We start from the raw sequence: 19115 nt of genomic DNA on the forward strand, positions 1-19115 counted from the left end.
AACAATCATGTAAAATGACATTATGGGAGGTTGTTAGAGATAAAGATCATATTAAGAACTTAGGAATATTGGGATTTAGATTATGATAAAGTTTTAGTAATAAAGTGATGTGATAATGAGGCATTTAAAATACTAACTAATATAGTGGTTAATAGTTAGGTATTTTGGGAGTTATGTAACATACACTTCTACTTCTAATTACATATGGTTGGATCCACTCATTTTAATATGTATTCTTGTCCATGCTTGTGTACACAACTCACTTCAGTTGTTTACCACATGGGCTATTTTTAAGGAGATGGATTTAGTTTAAAGTGTTACAATTCTTTATTCTACTAATTCTTTTCAAGAAAGAGAGCTTATTAGGAATTAGCTTATTTTAAACGTGATATAGAAGGAGAATAGAACATGATCGAAATTTGAAAGGAGATAAGAAGGTAACTTGGTTTGGCTTGAAAGAATGTTTGGTGTGAGGGACCCTTTGTAAAGGCTAAAAGGGTAGGGTAGAGAGTATATGGTATAATTTGTTGTCCAATTGCTAAAGAGAATTTGAGAGAACTTATTCTAGGATAGATAATTCCTTAGTAATTACAAAATTCATTAATTAATTGAAGCTGCTCCATCTTATCCTATGCATACAAGCCCTTCCACTCTTTGTTATCATCATCCTCTTGTAGTTGAACTTCAAGGAGATAAATAGTGACTCATGAATTGCTTGTTAGCCTATTTAAACTTAATTTTTTTACTCTGAGATTGGAAGTTATGTAAGGTATTAAATCATTATGTAATATAGAAAAGGCTACCTTGAGAGAAAATTGTAGTGCACCTAATAGTTGGATTTTAGCTTTTGAAACATCCAAATATTTTTAAGCTGTTTTGGTAAAATAAAAGCTAGGGCAATGATGGATCAAATAAGATATGATAATTGTATTGATGTCCAACAAGTGAGACCATTAATAGGTCAAAGGGATTGCTAGGTACATAAAAAACAATACACAATGGGAGTGCACGTGTAGTTTCTATAAAAGAATATCTATAATTTGAGGTTAAACACCTAGAATCTAAATTCTATCCTTAGAGAAACAAAAAGATAAAAATATGGGAGCCCTGAGAGGAGAGGAACCCTCTCTAGAACTCAAAAGAAAAGAGATGTCGTGATTGGAGGTTCTTAGGGAAGGTGCTCAATTTCTTGAGGAGCTAACACCTGTAGATGAGGAGGAGGGGAAGTTGTTAACCTAGGAATCTGTACCAATAGTTGGTGAATCCTTCCTAAGATTTGTGGTCATGGATGTCGCTCTCCACAAATTTAAATGAGTGTAAAGTTAAGTGTCTGCTGTGAAAAAAAGTGATGCCTTGGGTGTGGACCCAACATTGTGACAAAGATCTCACAATCGGAGGTTTGGTGTTCTTAGGAATTTGGAAATTGAGTTGGTGGAATTGCTTTCTACTTGCCTCTTGGTGCACGTGTATGTAAGCACTAGGAAGGAGATGATCATCCCTGTAGAGTTTTGTGGTGTGAGTAGTTTAAGCATAGGAGATTGGAAATAGTGCGAAGTTATCCTCGACTTGGAAAGAATAGGCTACAAACTTGGCCTAGATGATGTGTTGGGAAACAATCATCGTCCAATGGATGATGCATTGCAGTGATAGAACTTAAGCCTTCTCTATCCTAACTCCTTGGAGCTATATAAAGTTGTGGGAATGTTGCTCCAAAAGGGATAAGAAACCATATCCTTTCTTGATTTGAGGTTGGAAAGCTGCGCTCAAATTAAGTTGGGGCCTAGAAAAACTAAACACCCAAATAAGTCTAAACTACAATGGTCTCACTCTCATCACCCTGAAAGTCGAAATGGAAATACGATAGGACACTCTTCAAGCCATTGAAGATTATCACCTTTGTTTTACTAAGGTTAACCATTAATTGTCAGAGATCACAAAAATTGGCTAAGGCATCTTACTATCTCTGGAGACCTTATGGAGTAGAAGCTAGGAAAATCCTAATGGGAGAGGAAGTCTTTAGAAAAAGCCTTTGAATATTTGAAGGCATAACTTTTGGAAAATTTTATGAAAATTTGGTTTAGGATTTTATTTTTGTGAAAGCTTCTATAAGGAGTCAACGAGAGTCAACAAGTATGAACTATCTAAAATGCGATGAAACTCAAAATGAAAGCCAAAGAAGAGAGGTAAAATTTATAAAGGTCCTTGAATATGTGCAAATAACTGAAGGAAAACCCTTTGGTTGAAAATGCACTTTAATGTTATCTCCACAAAAGCCTCTACAAAAAATTAACAATCACAAATATCTCAAGGCTTGAGGATAACAACTAACGTTGGATAAAAGAAGGTGATACAGGAACTAAATTCCTTTTCCCTATCTTTTATGAGCTGAAGAAGGAATGGTAAAGTTATGTGAATTTTACATTATCTGAGAGTTTCCCTTGATAAGGAAATCTCCTTGGACGGGAAGAAGTTGGCAAGCTTACATATGAAAAAAGGGGAATTCTTGATAAATTTTATGTGAAGAAATTTACAAAGATATCTTAAAATAAGAGATTAGTCTTAAATTTATCCAAACTGTATTGGTCTAAAAGAAGTTACATGAAGAATTTTATATGAGAGCTTCACTCTATGAGAAAATTTCCTTGGTCGGAAGTAAGTTGGCATTCCTACATATGAAAAGGAAATCCTTGGGAGATGATGGCTTCTTTAATAAATTCTTCAAGCAATTCTCGATTTAGTTTCCCAATTGCTATGAAATTTTATTGGAAGCTATTAACCAAGGATCTCTAAAAATAATTCCCTAAGGTAGGAAACACATATCCGATATTGACTTAGAAGCCTCTAACATTGCTAAATGTGTATAATGAGGTTTGGGCAAAGATTTTGGCCTTTAGTGTAAAGGTGTTACATTTAGTAATCAACCCTACCAAGACTAATTTTGAGAATGGTAGATATCTTAGATATAGGTGGGAAACCTTATATTGGATTATAGAAAGATGGAGTTGTAGTGATGTTTCTTTGAGCTAATGGTAAGGCAGTAAGGATTGGTGAAAGTTTATGAAGAATTTCTTATGTATATTTGCATGGTGTTCTCCCAAAGTTGAAGTCATTGGCAACTTTGCCCATTTTCTAATCAAACATCTATAAGCAAAGTTGTCCTTTAGTTCAGCATTGTTTTGTTTTGGTTGTAGATAATATAGGCTATATTATTAGATCTTTAGAGATTGGCTATGTTTCTAAGCGTCTCTTTCCCAAATTGTCGAAATTGAGTAAATTTGCAATGTGTTGATGCTACCTCCTTTATGGACCTTAAAGAAGACAATGTGATACATCTCCCTTTATGGACCTTAAAGAAGATGATGTCCTACATTAGCTAAGTGGAAATATAGTTGCTTTTAGTTCCAAAACAAGATGGCTTAATTTTGAAATTATTGGGTGGATGGACAAATGGACCACTTGATTGGGTTTAAACTTTAAGGTAAGGCTAGAGATCTATTTCTCAATTTCTCCAATCAATGTCTATCTTCCTAGATCTCTACCCCTAGTTAGGTACTCTTTTGACATCTTAGGTTACCTCCTACCATCAAAGAGGCCATCTACATATTGTACATACATGTCACTTGGATTGCACCTTTAGAGAGCCTACACTTGAAGATGACTTTCTATTTGGAATGTTTTTTGGAGTTGTGGAATGCAATCATTACCCATACACATGAAGACATTGGATGTATTTGCATAGGATCCCCTTGGGTTAGTTTTTGGTGGGCTCTCAAAGACTTTAGATTGAGAACAACCACCATATCCCACAATTAAACAAGACGTGCCAGATGTGTGATTTATAAGCATAAGATAAAATGCATCTCATTTCTAGGTGTCCCTTTATTTTGTGACTAGTCGATGCCACTACTACTTAGACAGGGATTCAGGGAGCTTTGTCTCCATTTTCTTCCTATATTACAACTAGAGATGCCTAGCTCTCTGCATGAGAGAGATATTCAGCCATAGATCTAAGTTCTTGCATGTTTGCTTTGCTCTGTGACCACAAAAAGGATCATCTCATACTTCGAGGGTTGCCCCATCTGGTCGGAGCGACAAGTGAGCAATAGATCACTAGGGTACTTCAATTCATAGAGCAAACATCTTTGAGGTCTTTAAAAGTTGTCGCACTAGGCCATATATCACACGTTATCATAGTAATATATGGACCAACTCTAGATGGGTTTAGGGTAGGACACCTTATGCTTCTCAAACTAAACCCTAGATGCAATTGAGTAGCAAAGGTTCTATCTGGAATTTCTTTCCTTCAACCTTGGATGGTAAGAGAGCAGGCCTTCCTTGTTGCTAAGCCCCCCCCCAGGATTGTACATCAAGATACTCTTAGTCTCAACTACTCCCTAAAGAACATCATCCACCATTGCATACCCCGTCACGGTGATTGACAACTTCGATAGCAAGTACTTTGGCCCCTAAACCCCCCCCCCCGGGCTGCTTGCTATTGATCATCAAGCCTAGCAGGCCTTGAGAACATCTCCTTCTCTGTCTCCTGCTTAGCACAAAGATCTCTAGACGTGGGCTCTTTTATTGTAGCACTGCACTTATGCTACTGTTGTACCTTTTTGGTTAGGCTAAGAGATTCAGTTAGCTACACTCTTGATGATGTTTCACTCTTTTTGCTCTCCTCTGGTTTGAGTTGCGTTTATGCTGTAGTGTATTCAATTGGACGTATCTTTTAGTCCCAATGTCCTATTGATCCCTACTTTGGTTGTCATGTGTTGGACATTAATATAATTTTCTTACCTTATTTTAGATGTATCAGTATCATTTTTGGTCTGGATGTAAGCAGTTCTGTTGACACACTGAGTGATATGTACATTATAGGGAAATTGTTAAACTGAACAATGATTTGATTACTTGAGCAAGCAGTTTTCAATGCTATCAAAACCTTCCAGTTTTCCCACAAACTGGTGTAATGAACCAGTCTGTGCTTGAACAGGCCAGTTCAGGGACTGATTCAAATAATGAAACATGGAGGAAAGAATGGAAGAATAAATAAATAAAATCCTCGCAACCCTCAAGTAAGAAACCTAATCCCCTTTATTGTCCAGTCGCTAATTTCTGGAATTGGATTTAAGTTAATGTTAACATTTACCCTTGTATTTTACTTTTATTAACTTAAAATTTAGCATTAAAAATCAAGTGGGATCCCCATTTGAGAGTGTTTAGTAATTGACTTAGATCCTTCTGACCTCACACAAAGGACGTAAATTGGGGTGATATTAAGCTTTCTGCACACTTAACAACATTTCCAGCATTTCCGCATATGTGCAAAACATGACTTGTACGCCTTCCTTCTACATCACTTAATGGGGAATTGTCGGATTCTAAGACTGAAACCTAGAGGCAGAATATGTTGCTTAGTGGTGTCAATTGATTGAAACACTAGGCTGCCTAATGGTGCCAACTGCTTTAAAACATCAAATTAGGGAAGCTGTTGAAGCCATTCAGCAAGAGAAAGCAAACTTCAAATTCCAATGAGCCAGACTTCAGATGAGTTATTCATTCGATTATAGTATGATGATTTTTGGACTCTAGAGGCCATTTAGAGCCTCATTATTTTTGTACTTTATTTCAGAACTTTAAATTTATGTATCTCAATATACGGATGTTATTTTCCTATTTGTACCCTTTCATGCAATATAAATTAACAAAAAATGTATATTTGGTGTCTAATGGTCGATTTACATTTGATGTCCATGAATATATTTGATTACTAAAATTGGAATATTTTATGCATATTTTAATCTACCAGTTCCCTGGCTGGTTGGAGCAAACCGGTTCACAATTCAATATTTTAAGGCAAACTGGTTTGAGTTCCAGTTCTGATAACTTTGGTTTCAATTGTGTCAAAATGTTTTGTGACCCTTTCATTTATGTTATGTTATTATGCTTCCTGCTAGTTTTTCAGGAAATATTACTAAAATTGGAATATTTCACGCATATTTTAATCAACCAGTTCCCTGGCTGGTTGGAGCAAACCGGTTCACAATTCAAAATTTTAAGGCAGACTGGTTCGAATTCCACTTCTGATAACTTTGGTTTCAATTGCGTCAAAATGTTTTGTCACCCTTTTATTTATGTTATGTTAATATGCTTCCTGCTAGTTTTTCAGGAAATATTACCAAAATTGGAATATTTCGTGCATATTTTAATCAACCAGTTCTCTGGCTGGTTGGAGCAAACCGGTTCACAATTCAAAATTTTAAGGTAGACTGGTTCGAGTTCCAGTTCTGATAACTTTGGTTTCAATTGCGTCAAAATGTTGTCACCCTTTCATTTATGTTATGTTATTATGCTTCCTGCTTCTTTTTCAGGAAATATTAGTATTCCTAAAATAAAATTATCAGGGTTTTGTCCGATTTAAAGACAAATGGATTAAAACGAGGAAGGCAACTGATTAGAAATGACATACTTCTGCCCATATGCAAGGGTCTCTAGATCTGAAGAATTTAAAGCTTCAGGGCCCTGTATAGGCCTACAAATGGAGTGCAGGGGCTATGGATGACAAAGAACTTTTGAAGGTTCTAATTAGAAATGAAATATACCAGGGTGTAAGAACTAAATAAAACAACGAGAGGAGGACGTCTTCCTTGGATATTATGTGTGTTCAGCTTGATTTTGATGATGAATGATATTTTGTTTTTAAATCAATTTGTAAGCATGGTCTCTTATTGAGAAATATGTTCAGTGTCGGAGATACTATTTGCTTGTATGAGCTTGAGGTGAAACCTCTGTATGCCTGAAAGTTCTAGTATCCCCTTAACTTCAATGACAGCCTGCTTAACTGCTGGTTTGAGGGAAAAGGGGATGGATTGTTTTGCTGATACGAGGTATAATCAAAATGGAAGATGACTGTTGGTAATGTTAATCATGGAGAATACAGAAGTGAACAGTGAAATAATTTTAGAGGTTGATCAAGATAGATTTCCTGAGATTTCTGTTAAATCTATTTCAATTTTTGATTCCTGTTAGATGTTAGTAAGGTTAAATGCTTTCTGGGAGGTAAAATATCTGTAGCTAGAAACATTGGATAGAGTATGTTCATATAGCTTGATCCTAAAAGATCATTAAGTGGTTGTGTTTGTTGCTACAAAAGGTAAAATTTTAGAAGTTACTTATAAGTCATCTCTTAAGTTTTAACTCCCAAGGTTCTTATGACATTAGTTGTTGATGATGTTCAGTTCTTGAGACTGTCAAGCATGTAATTCACGAATACATATTTGCTAGAAAATTGTAGGCACAGATGATTATGGTTAGCAGTATTGGCAGAAGGATATTTAGTAGTGGAAAATCTGGTGCGGAATAAAAAAATGGATTGGTGATTGCTTATTTATTGAACATGTAGATTGCATTTTTTGTGGAGTGGCTTTGGCATATTTTGATCCAGACCTGTGGTTGGATTGGTTGCCCAAGATGCTCACTGTGAGGACAGTGACCAGAGCTACAACTTATGCTGTACTGCACAAAGCCACCAAGCAGGTCATGATGTCCAGTGGTGTTGGGGTTGTGAGCTCCTGTAAACAGAGAACTCGACCAAGTGGAAACATGTAGGAATGTGAAAGCATTGCTTTGCTATGGTAGCATGTTACAGATTTTAAGTGCCATGTGACATAGGAAGTTAAATGTAAAGCACAACAAAATATAATAACATGGAGGAAATTGAAAGAAAGACAACAGAGGTGAAGGACATAAACTCATGCAACCCAAGAGATGTCTTAACTGTTCGATTCAATTCCATTACAAGATAGAGTTACATTAGAGGCAGGGATTGATGTAAAATATTGTTGTGGCTCTAGTTGTGAGAACAATTGTATGGAGTTACATACTTAGACATCAATCGTTATATGTATCCACCATCAATGAGATGGCTGCCAAGTCAACCAAAGGAGAAAACAAACTTCGGCATAAATTGGAGTTCCTTTGGTTGTTATTGGACATTGGCACTAGTGTGGTCAACTTTAAGCACATGACTTGTTGCATGCACCAACCTTGTCAACTGTAAGATTCCACTTAGAGGACCCCAAGGTATTTGGAGTTGAGCTGGCATGGTAGTGACAAGTGTACATGTTGATTTGTTAGAGATGTGGTGTGGATGCCCTGCTAAAGAAGAACTTGTGACATGCTGATGATCAGGCAGGGTTCGTGATTCAACAGAATGCAACAAGGAGCGGATCTTTGCCATCAAGTTTGTTGCAAGGACCTGAGTGGTTGCAATCAATGATTTTGGATGGTTGTCATGATCTAGGATTTACTTGATACATCTAACACATTGGGAAACTAATGAATGTCTTTAAGAAAATAAAGTTAAGTGATTCATGGACTTCAATTTGAAATCATGTTTTGCAAATTTTGTATGCAATTTTTCTTGCATTTAGTTCTGGATTTCAGGATTGGGGGGATTGCAATGTTTCCATTGGATTCTATCGTGTATGAGGGTATGGAGCTAGCATTTCATTAAAAGCACCAAGCTCTCTATGTACCTTGGTGTTTGAACTTTGTGGCATTGACTGTTGAAATTCTGGATCATTACCCTAGTAAAAATGTACCCATCACTCAAACAAAATCTTGATTTGACATGTGAAACTTTTTCTATCTTATTTTAATGCTTAAAGGGTGATATTGATAATGAAGATCCCAATACAGGCAATGATTTTAATGATATGTAGGTATTTACTATTTGTTGTAGATTTTCTTTTTTGACATTAGGGGCTATCTAGAGCCTCTTTTTTGATGTATTTTTGGTTTAAAAATGTATTGCACTAAGTGGTATTTTGGTTATATGCACTCTTATTTTCTATATATGAGAACTTTTGCATATTTGTGTACAAATGGGTTGGATTCATATAGATGCACATGAATATATATGTTTTTCTTTAAATTTGAATATTTTGTGTTTTTGGTCGACCAGTTTTTTGGTTCGGTTTTTTTACCGGTTCCAGTCTTGTTCTGACCAGTTTTTGGTTCAGAGAGTTTTCCAGTTTGATCACCGTTTCCAATCTGATAACATTGGTTTTCTGAAACCTATTTGGCATTGCATAAGGTTATCAATGATCATGCTACCATTTTAATGCAATTTGGGGCTCTTTCATTGACAACAGTAAGGTCATGTCAGTCATTTGATGTGCCAAGCTATTTGTGACCATTTCGAGGCTTTTTAAAGTCTAATACAAGTGATTAGAAAAACCATCTTCTGTAAATTTCAAAAATAAAGATATTTCACATAAAAAGTTAGTTTCAAGATGTGCAAAACCTGACCTATGTGCGCTTTGCTATTTTTCTGTCATAGGACCCAGAAAAGTTCTTGTACTTTTGGGGATTTATATTGGAAAGTACTATGGTATCATTGCTCTATAAGGTGCCATTTTCTCCAAGTACTTTTATTTTATGGGGGCAGTTGATGTTCTTTTCTCTGATACAATCTATTCTAGGTAATCCACTTCAAGAAGTGAATTGTGATAATTTGTCATATGCTCCGGTGTCTTGTAATTTGTGAGTTAAATATGAACTTTGTGTTTTTCTTCACTTTTGCTAAAGATTAATTGGGATGTTATCTATGAATATGACAATGGAATTTCATAAATAAGGATAACCTATGGTGTTCATCACTATCATGGGCATTGGACATTAGCTGGTCGTTAATTATTATTTGATTTCTTTTCTTGTGAATGGAATTCTTGGATTTTATTGGATATTTTGTTATTTAAATGAATTCCACAATGTTAGCTTTTGGGGTTATTTTGAAAGTGTTTGCACTGTTTGGGGATGTTTCATGTGATGTGGGGTGCAGTGTATGGATAACCTTTTGTGAAGGGTAGACACAATGGTGTTGACTTGCTTGTTGGTTGCTAGACATAGTATGTATGTTTATGTGTCATTCTTCTTTGGAGCATTGTGGAGACCTACAAAATATTTGTGGCTTTTCATATAGTGCACAGATGGAATCCGTTTTTTTGCTTGAGAGGATGCCTTGCATTAGAGGGTGTTGAGCCCTAGATGGCACAGGAATACTTTGATCACTTGCATGGAGGCTTGTACTTGACAATGATTGGGTTGAGGGATTGGTCATGGAGGTCTCGTGGACCCAGATGGGCACATGCCTTTAAAGGAGTATTGGCACTTTTGAGGCTTGTGGAGGAGTGTTGGACACATCTCATGGAGCTTATGTCTTGGAGCGTTGCTTGTGAATGTCTTCACCTTGGAGCTTGATATTCGTCACTTGGAGAGAGAGAGTGCTCCATTTGTGACCCTACTTGTGTCAAGTTAGGTTGCTTGAAGACATTTAGACCCACTTTATTTTGTTGGCCTCCCTCCTATACAAATAGAGGAGAGAGTCCTTTCATACATTCATTCATTCATCTTTTGGGGTTAGATATATGTACGAGGAGAGGAGCAAATTTGTTTCTCCCTATCTACTTTTTATCATAATATTTCTGTCTTGAGAGTACTTAGGTTCTTGGAGAAGTTCAAGGTTTTTTTAGGGTTACCATTTCACGTTAAAGGAGGCAAAGAAGTTATAGTTTGACTTAAGCCCTGAAAACTACTCTAGGCAAATGGGGTATGGAAGACTGGAAGCAGAGAAGGTTAAAGATGGATTTCGAGTTGACAAACCAAGCCCCATATCTAGACACTGATATATCAGCGATCATAGCTCCATGTTAGATGCTGCTTTTTGGCAATTAATTGTCTTTCCTCCAAGCCTCTTAATATCTGGTTTTCTTTTGATCTTTATTACTCTGCAATATTAAATTGGTTTCTTTGCATTTGTAGAATGGAATGCATGTGTGTGGCTTTGCATCTTCACATTTTGATGTTTTGGTGGATTTATTTTCAGGTCTGGGATAGATGGCATGGAGAAAGGTAAATGGTTGGCAGAAACAGCAGTGGGAAGTTCATCCTGGTCAAGTACAATAAAGGCACCAACAAGGCCACATATTGGAGGCATTTATACCACTCCTGATGTACAGTCCGTTTGGTCATACAAGTAACTTTGTTGTTGCATGACTTGAACTTCTCCATTTTGATCCTCTGATTATTCCATGTTGGAACTTTATTGAGCACTGTTGTCCTTTGAATTATCAAGATAACCGTGCTGGGCAATCTTGCTTCTGTTGTCAGTAATGTAAGGTTACTCTGTATGGGGGATAAGATGATTTGAATACATACAGAGATTTGCATGGAGATCATTTGTATGGGGCTGGAAATTATGGCCTGCTGATGGCTATCATGAAAGGAATGAAGAGTACAAAGAGTTCAGTTTTCTGAATCAGATGTTCAGGATGCATTTGATGTCATTTTCATTTTTCTCATGGATCATGCTCACTGCTTAAATATATAACATGCAGAAAGAGTTTCTAGAATGTTTCCAAGACCTTATTCTACTTTGCAACACAGCGAACCCATCGTGTTCATCATTTACATTTGATTTTCCAATCGAGGAGATGATTTTATCGTCCATGATTCTGTATCTTGCAAGCACAATTGTCATCATTTTTCATTTTGTATTTTCCTTCACCTGTGAAGAACATGCTGCTTGTGTTCTTTGCCATATTCAGAATCTTGGAGCTGAGTATTGGTTGCAAAAATACCTAAGGAAAAGATAAACCCCAAGACCTAAGCAAAATATAACCCCTTAGTAGCTAATATGAACAATAAGGAGCGGGTGTCTCTCAGTTTGAATGTCTGATTTGTTTACTTGCAAGTAAGGATGCAATCCGTAAATAGAGATTGGATTGCACAATTTTGAATCCTGAAGAGGAGCATAGGATATCTGTTACACAAATTAACATAATATCTGTCCATGTTGCTCTCTGATGGCAATAGATTTTGCTTCTCATTATGAATTGTTGGCTCATTACTTCTCTCCTGATATTGTTCATTTGTTTCGTAGCAGGATACTTTATTATCCTGTTTTTCCTCTCAGACTTTGGTTTTATGATTGTTGTGTTCCTTGTTGAGCAAATTGGTAACACGTGAGATTGCGTTCATGCATGCCTTTTGCTGATGCTGATAAAACATCCATCTCTCCATTTATATTGTCGGGCCATTGTCTTCATGACATCACAGCAGCTATCATGAAGATTACTGATTTTACTCCAGGTCACTGATAATTTACAATATAATTTTCGGTTAACTAAATATAGGAAATATTTGATCACATGGCCCAAATTCAGAATATCAACAATAATATACACGTAAACATGTGTAAACATATGTTTTGCTTAATATAATCGATGATCACGGTTCACAGTTTTTGACATTTCAATAAAAATCTTCGTCTTTGAAATGCCATATGCATTGACCTCAGACCAATTTTCTACTGTGACCGTTTACTGTTGGGGCTTGACAAGTTATGCGTTAATTGGAAACTTACTATCACGAATCTCAGCAATATTTATAAAAGAAAAAGCCATGCACATAGATTGGCATATAAATTAGGCTGGTGGGTTAGTTTGATTGGTTGAGTGCTTTGAGCTTTATGCAGGAGTTCTTGGGGTTGATCCTCTGAGCTGGCTGGATTTGTTGTGTGCCTCACTCATTGTTCCTATCGGGCCTGGCACCATAATCAGTGCTGATATGCTTACATTGGGTACCATCCACAAAATGCAGAGAAGTGCCTGGGAGTTTCTCTGTGAAGTTTTCATTGGAAAAAGAAAGATTGGGATGCAAAGATATAATTCAACAGGAGAATATAGCCTGGCACAGAGGGGGAGTCTGTTCATTCAAAAGAGATCAAGAGGATATAACCTGGCACAAAAGGAGTCTATTCATTCAAGAGAGAGATCGGTCCATAGAAATCAAGGGAGGCAAGAACCGTTAATAATATTGCTTGTTGACCAGAAGGATGTCTTCAAATTAAGGACTACCTTTCTACATATAGGTTGTGTCGTGACCTTCTCAATTATGAGCTATTCTGCAACTTATCGGACACGTTAGTGATGTGACTGGACGACAACATTGGGCTATCCCTCAGAATTCTTTTACAAGGTTATTGATGTGATTGGATTATACCATCAGAATAACGGTCATCAAGTTGAATATAATGTTGTCATCTTTAATATCTTAAGGACATTGAATAAGCTAAATAACTATAGAGGCTTTAGATGAGTAGGTGGACTTAGAACATTGGGCCAATTCTGTCTTAAGGGTTAAAAACTAACTATACTTGTAACTAAGTGCATTTAACATGGTACAGATAAACGTTAGATTTCATTCTTGCCAACATGCCACCTCTCCCTATTACATCTATTGTAATAGCTCAAGCCAAATTTGCTATGCTGAAATAGTTGAATGGTTGAAGTATAATTGTTCTCATAACTCATGTGAAAACAAAAATGCACACATAATAAAGTATGGGGTAGCCTTACAACCATCATGAAAGTGCACAAGAATCTTGCTAGCGGTGGAGATCTTCTCATTGATAATAATGAAATCTCAAGTACATATACCACAAGTCCATCAAGATCCAATAGTGGAAGGTAAGCTACTCATACCATCTCTAAAATAAGTCCAAGGCCTCACTACAGCTCAATCCAAAAATACCAGGAGTAAGAGTGCTAAGACCTACTTAAGTGCTAAAAGGTATAAGAGGATTAACACCTGTATTTTTGGCAAGTGAGCACTACCCCATTCGTGCAGATTGATCTTGTAAGTCAACTCAATTATTGGTTGTTTCTATTTTAAAAACAAACTCAATTAAAGCTATTTTTGAGTAACCCTGACATTGTTGTAGAAAGGTCGACACAAATACAAGATCTTGACTATGCGCCGGCCATAATACAATGAATATGAAATACAATTACAAGACAAGAGCACTCTCAAAAACACATTTGAGAATGGAGCACTCTCAAAAACACATTTGAGAATGGAGCACTCTCAAAAACACATTTGAGAATGGTGCTTAGTTGCTTTTGTTAATTTATTTTGTGGTTAGTTGAATGGATATTACATTATGTGATACAAAAGAGTTACATATGCATATATCAATTACTATAATTTTTCAAGTGAATGTATGGTGTTGCATGGCAATATTCTTTTAGTATGTCATTGGATGACAATTGGACACTGGATTAATGGTTATAGGATTTTGGATACCATGTGTGAACTTTATTTTATATGAAATGCATATGCTACATTTTCTAATAATAAGAGAACCATTTTATACAAGGAATATGTTTTTTCAAGTGTGCTATATTGTTGATGGTCACAGGTAATGACTATATTTTTATATAACAAACAAGAAGGGACTAGAAATAAATAATGGGAAAGGTGAATATTGAATTCCGATGACCTTTTCCAAGAACTGAAAAATGTGAGACATCTTAGAATATACCAAACGGTATAACAAATCTTGATCTTGCTCTAGTTCTACTAGAATAAGCTTGACCTATTTTGGTCCTATGATCCTTATGTTTGCATGATTGCTAATTGTCCTATCTTCATAGACAATGACAAGAGTGTCTATCTTATATGTACCTAGGGGGTTAACTAGTGGTTTGTTTTTGTGGCATGTGAAGCATAGTACTTCCACATAGAAAGGAAATCATCAATGATTGCATGGAAAATAATTCTAATGATGTTTTATCTCTTAGTCTTCGAACCTATGCGAATTGGGTGGCCAAAAAGGTTAGGAATACCCAAGAAAATTAGCAACTTCAAGCATAAAAATGGATACCCTTCATGGATAGACAAGGTTATCTTAGCACAACAAGTTGAAATAAAACTAAACAATTCATAAAGCTTGATGAAATACATAACTATGGGACTATGCATCAAGAGATGACAACAATTGGATGGACATATACAGAAAATGATCCTTACTCATTGTCCAAGGAATATTACCCACCCACCCATCAACAATGATCCTTGAACTCATTGTCCATGGAGTATCACACACACATCCACCCTCCCATAATTATCCCTAAACTCATTGTACAAGGAGTATCACACACACAAACTCACCCACCCACAATGATATTTATTGCCCAAGGTTACCCTCTGACTCCATCTCTCTTTCACACACACACACACACACACAATGAGCATTAAACTCATTGTCCAAGGAATATTTAATGAAAACATTTTTCTAAGGGAAGTAAAGCATCTAGGGTGCCTAAGGTATCATTTGAAAACCTAAGTTAATACTCAAGTGGGAGGAATACGAGCATACTTGGTGGATGAGATGAAGGCTTCATATACATACATACACATATAGCAACCCTTAAACTCATTCTCCAAAGAATATATAATGGACACTCTTTTATAAGGGAAGTAAAGCACCTAGGGTATTAAAGGTAACGTTTGAAAACATAACTTGATTAAGTGGGAAACATATCAGCATGCTTGATGGATGAAATGGAGGCTTCATACACACAAAGTGATTCTCAATCTCAATACCCAACTAATATTTAATGGACATTTTTTTGTTGTTGAGGGAAGTGATGAACCTAGGGTGCCAAAGGTATCATTTGAAAACCTAAGTTAATATTGAAGTGGGAAAAATACGAGCATGCTTGATGGATGAAATATAGACTTCTAAAACCCTTGCCAATGTGGTGGCTATTAATCTTGCTTTTCTTAAAAACAAGATTAAAAAATATACTACCTTATAATGAGGACAACATACCAAAATAACTATAAAAGTTTATAAGATATTATTTACCTTTGGTTTGACGTGAGCCTCCATGAACATCATCTTTATTTTCTAGAATATTTAGTCGTGAAGGAATGACACCATCCTTTACAATTGTATGATAAGCTTGTTCCAAACATCATCTTTATTTTCTAGAATATTTGGTCTTAAAGGAATGACACCATCATTTACAATTGTATGATAAGCTTGTTCCATTATAATAATGGGTTGGTTAACATGTCTTGACATTTCTTCTCCTCATTAATTGAGGATCCAACTCCATTATCACATTTTTCACATACCATCCTATTCCTCCAATAATTTTATGGATAATTATTTGCACTCTTTTATCATTTAGTTCCATTCATACAATTTGAGCCATCTATATTGAAACATGCAATGACTGCATTATAATGAGTGGATTAATGAATGTCAATTAAGTTGAAAGTGATATTATCAAATAATGGATGAATGTGAATTATAAGGTATATGCTCTTATTATTATTATTAATTTTTTCGAAATCTATACCAAAGGCTTCCATTGTCATACGGAACTCATTTAGGTTGCATTTATGTTGGTATTCATAATGTTACAACCACTTCATAATTGTATATTTGGTTGCTTTCTAAAGTGTTCTTTTAAACAAGGTCCATTTGAATTATAGATGGATGGAACAGTGAGATATTGTAGTGCCCTAGCTTTTTTTTGCTACTTAAGCTACTTAAATTTACATAGCACACCCCTTATTAATTAGTTCTTCTTCGTAAGGCATGCTATATTATTAAATACAATCTCTAGATATGACAATGTGTGTATAATTTGTTGAACAGATTGTTATCATTGACGTCAAAGGGCTTATATCATATATAAGTCTTCAAGTATATTAAAAATGGGGTTTTGTGAAAATGGAGATGTCAAAATGTGAAATGGTAGTTTCAAATCCAAGGTATTTTCCCATGGTATTTGGAAAAGTGAAATAAAAAGGGGAATTAATTATTTAATTAATAAACTAATGTGACTTTTTGAATTAACATTGTTTTTTCATGAAAGGTTATTATAGTGTATAAAAAGAGAAAGCATTGGAAGGGGAGGATGTGTGAATAAAAATGTACTTTGTGGACTGAAGGAGTCATCTTGGATTTTTTGCTATAGATTTTTTCTATTTTTTCCCTAGGTTGCCTCCAAATGGTAAAGTATTAGCATACTGAGAAGATATCAAGGGGAATATTTGTTTAACATTTTAAATCTTGATTCACTATACTTTTAGATGTGGAAGTTAGAGTTTGTGATTGGTCTTGAAATCTGCTTCAAATAAGTCATCTCGGGATTTCACTACAACTTATTTTGTGAGATATTTAGATAGATGTGGTCAAAATTTAAGATATTGAATTTTTATACTTTCTAAGATATGCCTAGTGGAAGTTAGGGTTCTTGAATGCTCCTAGAATTAGTTTCAAACACGCCAAATTGGAATTTTCATTGTAACTTCTTTTATGGGTTGTTTTATGCTAAGAAATTTTGAGGAGGAGGTAAAATCTATGCGTACCTTTGGTCAATATTTTAGACATCATTTTATAATACTTTTGGAGATATGCTTTGTGGAAGTTGGGGTTTTTGAATGATCCTGAAATGTTGGTTATAAATTTGTTTTTGGGAATTTTTAGACTATGATATATTTAGAGATTTGAAGAGACATATAGAGGTACCTCAGATAAAAAATTTAGGCTATGGTTTGATACACTTTCAGATATATGCCCTATGGAAGTTAGAGTTTCTAAATGGTCCTAAAATTAGTTTCAGATAGGTTAACTTTGGAATTTGGATATAAATTTGTTCTTGGAAATTTTCATACTATAAAATTCTTAGATATCTAAGAAGAAACACAAAAGTACCTCAAGTAAAAATTTCATACTTTGGTTCACTATATTTCGGAGACATGCTTTGCCCGCATTAGCATTTTTGAATGACCTTGAAATCAATTCCAAATAGGTTGTCTTAGAGTTTTTGCTATAACATTTTTTCTGGGACTTTACGTAGAAATTTGAGGAGACATACAAAAGTTCCTTAGGTAAAAATTTCATAATCATATTTGCAAAATTGGATATGTGGCATGCTATACAATTTCTTCTTGGGAAGAGGCAAAAAAACAATAAGCTTTTGGTGAGTTACAATAAATTTCATTTGGAGATTCAAATTTTGGTCAAAATTGGTGAATGCAGGATTACTGAGTAGATCTAAGGAAGACATAAGCAACAAACAGACGTAGTGAAGGCAGAAGTAGTGAGCACACTTAGTGAAGGTATAAGTAGCAAGCAAACGTATTGAAGGTAATGTGAATGCTATTATCTTTTGAAGAAGTTATATGCAATAAAGAAGAGTTTGTTTGTTTGTTTGTTTGTTTGTATATAAAGGAATAGAAAACTAGGTTGGACTTGTACTTGCGTGACACAAGGTTGATTATGAAATCTACCACTATAACCTCTAGGTGAACCCATATGTGCCTTCGAGCAATGTTGCGAACATCTCGATAACATCCTGATTTTATCTCGAAATCATGATTTTTTGGCCTAGCCGATGTTTGGCGATTTTTAAAGTTTTTTATGGTATCTTAATTTTGTCGATGTTTTACTGATATTTTCCTGATTTTTAAGATTTTTTGGTTTTCCAGAACCTTGCTGGTTTTATCCCGATGCCGATGTTTGCAACATTACCTCCGAGTACGACCCACATAGTAAATCATGGGATTTGAACGTTGAACCTCAAATTTTCACAAAGACTCATATCACGATGATCGCCATCGAGCTGCACCCGTGGGGGATATGCACTAAACAAGAGTTGTAAATGAGGGTTGTTGTTCCTTTAGAGGGCTTGGTGTCTCTTGTTAAGTTGGTACTTAGTAGGGAGGAACGATGTCTCTAGTAGGTTGGTGCTTACAAATATTTGCAACAATGGGGATTGATATCTTCAATAGGTTGGTGCCTACGAATATTTACAACAATGAGGATTACTGTTCCCAGTAGGTTAGTCCCTATGAATATTTGCAGCGGTAAGGATTATTGTCTTTGGTAGATTGCTGTTTACAAAGATATGTAAGAGAAGGTTGTGAAGGAATAACTCCTACTTGTGAATCTGAATCAATGTCTAAATTATATGGTGAAAATGTAATGAAGTAGACCAATCATAGAAGTCTATGGAAAAATGGAAGATTAGGAGAAATGAATGATATTAGGGATGAAAATTGCTTATAAGATTTATGGAGATATCTTGCAAGAAGTTAAGGAAATGGTTTGAATAAAAATCTAATTATGACATAATTGTTATGGTCACCTATCATTATATATAATAACCATTTATATAATACAAACACACTTGATAATGTATTATAATATAATTTCCTCTTTGATGATTTATTCTCTAAATTCTTTGTAT

The 19115-nt window shown here is 35.4% G+C and overlaps 1 protein-coding gene across 4 annotated transcripts in view; it reads left to right on the forward strand.

Annotated features, from left to right (window-relative positions):
• The window catches only part of LOC149187960 (uncharacterized), a 38360-nt gene extending 26869 nt beyond the window's left edge, over positions 1-11491 (forward strand). For all 4 annotated transcript variants that reach the window (XM_089411513.1, XM_089411512.1, XM_089411515.1 and 1 more), the window contains one exon: positions 10889-11491. In XM_089411513.1, the coding sequence (XP_089267639.1) occupies positions 10889-11042 (154 nt within the window). In that variant the 3' untranslated portion in view covers positions 11043-11491. The remainder of the gene's footprint in view (positions 1-10888) is intronic.
• The last annotated feature ends 7624 nt before the right edge of the window (positions 11492-19115 follow it).

This window comes from Pinus tabuliformis, chromosome 3_1, assembly GCF_031772625.1.
Source record: "Pinus tabuliformis cultivar Carrire ecotype Pingquan chromosome 3_1, CPIR1, whole genome shotgun sequence".
Taxonomy (NCBI): Eukaryota; Viridiplantae; Streptophyta; class Pinopsida; order Pinales; family Pinaceae; genus Pinus; species Pinus tabuliformis.